At 53.4% G+C, this 3,009-nt stretch overlaps 1 protein-coding gene across 1 annotated transcript in view; it reads left to right on the forward strand.

Moving 5' to 3' along the window:
• The window catches only part of CTNNBL1 (catenin beta like 1), a 48,929-nt gene that overhangs the window by 43,320 nt on the left and 2,600 nt on the right, over positions 1-3,009 (forward strand). Inside the window, exons 18-19 of the mRNA XM_026862356.1 lie at positions 583-720; positions 1,292-1,364. Coding sequence (XP_026718157.1) covers positions 583-720; positions 1,292-1,364 — 211 coding nt within the window. The remainder of the gene's footprint in view (positions 1-582; positions 721-1,291; positions 1,365-3,009) is intronic.

Raw genomic sequence — 3,009 nt, forward strand, 5'->3', positions numbered from 1 at the left:
GCTGCCCTCGCCCGTGTTCGCAGCAGCGGCCAGGGCCCGCGGTCTGTAACGGAGCCCGCCCGGGGCTCCCCCCGCAGGAGCCCGGCCCTTGGGCAGAATTTTCGGACCTGTTCTCTCCTTCATCAGTCGATAACGAAGGTGCAAGCCTGGTAGGTCTTTAGTCTGCTGGAGTCGTGTTCTGCACTGCTTAACAGCACCCTCAAATGGCCAGTAAAAGCAGGTTTTTTGTTCCATTTTGACAAAGAACTTATAAATAATAGATACACTGGTTTGTTCCATATTCACAGTCCCTAATCGCTCAATTTAGAAATGTAATTTGTATGTTTAAATTAAAATTTTAATTTGCAGATGGACACACTTCGCAACCAGCAAAAACAAAACCTTGTTCAAAACTGAATGAAATGTTTTTTGAATTTAAATGAATTATTAAAAGTACTTCTCTTTGGCGAGGAATATATGGACGTTACTGTTTGGGGAACAAAGCCTGTCTTAAGAAACCCCAAATATCCCCAACATTTTGCCACTGCTAATGGGAATTACTTTGAGACAGTCCTCACACCTTTTCTTTGTGTTGCTTTACAGGATATGGTGCGTCGGGGCGAGATAATAGACGATGACATGGAAGACGAATTCTATCTGCGTCGCCTGGATGCTGGTCTCTTTGTTCTACAGCTCATTTGTTACATCATGGCAGAGATCTGCAATGCCAATGTTCCCCAGGTAAAGCGATGTGCAAGGTTGGCAGATCATCTGTGTTTCCATCCGTGATACAAACAAGACTCTAAATCCTTGCAGATGCTTCCTCGTTGAATAATCTCTTTGATTCCTTTCTCTGGGAGGAAACCCTCCTGCTGCATTTGTGCCGGTACAGCCTCATGCCTTACAGCGGTTGGGGGGGCGTTAGTGATTGTTGTCACTGAATTCACAGTCTGCCATGACCGGGGTCACGGTGTGAAGTGGAACAGCCCGATTTACGCCGCTGCTGAGAGCGGTGGAGGGGAACCTCCTCTTGCAGGTCTCACAGAGGCACGGGCTGCAGCAGGTGACATCTCCTGAGCCGTGCAGAGCGCTGCCTCGCCGCGCTGTGGCTACCCCGGGGTCTGTGACCGTGGTCCGTGGCCACGTGCGCCCGAGCCGCGTGCCCTCTGGGGGGCTGTGGGCTGGCGACGCTCGCCTGGGGTTTGCGGTGTGCAGGCCTTCAGCTCTTCCCTCGGAGTGGGAAAACGGGGGGTTGTGCGTGGTTTTGTGGTGTACTGATGATTATTTTTTTCCCTTTCATATCTCCCATCAGATTCGTCAGAGAGTCCATCAGATTCTGAACATGAGAGGCAGCTCCATTAAAATTGTTCGACACATCCTGAAGGGTGAGTTGAGATATTCCCATGCCTGTGTCTCGTCTCTGCTGGGGACAGCTTGGTTGTTGCTTTGTGGGATGGGCCTTCCCGTGAGCTTCTCCTCGGCCTCTCGAGCACCCTCCCGCCTTGGGAGGAGACCCTCGGCCTCAGGCCACGGGCTGTCGGCTGCTGCCGTGCAGGGACGTCGCTTCGTGCTGCCACCAGCTACAGCCTGGCTGGAACTCGCTGCCGACATTAACACTAGAGTAAATATTTAAGAGAAGTGTAGATGCATGCTAGAGGGAAGAATAGTGGAGTCTCATCTTTCATTAACATGGCCCTGCACTTTACCATCTGCACCATATTAGTATCCGTGGTGTATTTGTCTTGTTCTTAGTGTCAGATTAATATGGATTATTGCATTAAAGTATCCTCCGTAGCTTTAAAATGTAGCTGTTGTGATTTGCAATCCCAGTTTTAAAGTACTGCTTGTTATTTTTAATGCTTATGTTGAATTAGAGCAGCGCTGTCTGAGCTGTGCCTCTCGTCCATAGCCTGCTGTCCTTCAGCAGAAGCAGCTGCTTGAACTGGGGAGGAGGAGGAGAGGCCTCGGGCTCCCTCCTTGCTTAGCAGAGGGTTGGGCGGGACGTGTCTGCTCCCGGGGGGGCTGCGTTGCTTTCGGTGAGGGCTGAGGAGTCTCTTTCTCTTCTGAAGAGAAAGGAGGGTTGGCAGCATCTCCGGGGGGTAAGGGCTGTGGGCTGTTCCTGCTTGCTTTGGGAATAACAGTGACGTGCTCGTGGCCCGCCCTTCCCTCCCTCAGCACTGGCAGGTACAGGCAGCTTTTTTCTTGCAGATCCTGTCGGTTTTCTCCCTTCCCACATGCAGGAAAGGGGACCGGAGGGCTTGCTGGTACCATGAAGTTGAGTGATTTTCTGACAGTGCGATTACCCGCAGCTGTGGGCTCTCTTTGGCCCCTGTCCGTTGCCAACCAGTGCCTGCTGGCGAGCAGAGGGGCTGGACAGGATGTCTTTTCCGCTTTTAATTATGATACTTGAAAATTCCTGCCTCCAATCTGTCCATTTCCAACTTAGCGCGTGGCACACGTCCGCTTCCAGGTTCCCAGGCTTGACCTGGGCCGCAGGGATTTCTCTGCACACCTCGCTGGATTTACACCCTCACCTTCCTGCCTTCCGCGTGTTCATTTCCCTGCTGAGCTGAGTTGGAGGGCAGCTGCATAAACATTTCATGCGATTCTTTCTTTCACGACAGTGACTTGCACCGTGAACCTTTTGTCCGTGGTTTTATCTCGTCCCCAGGCTGTGATTGTCCAGCAGGTTGGGCCCTCGGCGCCGGGCGAGGCCCCGCGGGGCCTGGACACAGGGCCGGGGGCGCTCTCTTCAGCTCTCCCCGGCTCTCACACTTGCCGGTTTTAGGGACTTTTGCCATCCCAAGTGTCGATGGCCTTAGAAATGAATTTGTTGGTGGGCCCCTGTGAAATTCTGCAGCGGGGCCCGGCGGGTTCCTGCGGGGCAGGAGCAGCACTGAGCTGCTCTGCGGCCTGTGCTGGCGCCGTTTTAAAGCGTCTCGGTAGTTGCACGCCCGAGCCCGGCTGCGCTGTCGGTGTGGATTCAGCAGCTGTTGCCAGCGGCAGCGGGGACAGGCGATGCGCTCGGGG

This window comes from Athene cunicularia, assembly GCF_003259725.1.
Source record: "Athene cunicularia isolate RWA chromosome 20 unlocalized genomic scaffold, athCun1 chr20_part2, whole genome shotgun sequence".
Lineage (NCBI taxonomy): Eukaryota > Metazoa > Chordata > Aves > Strigiformes > Strigidae > Athene > Athene cunicularia.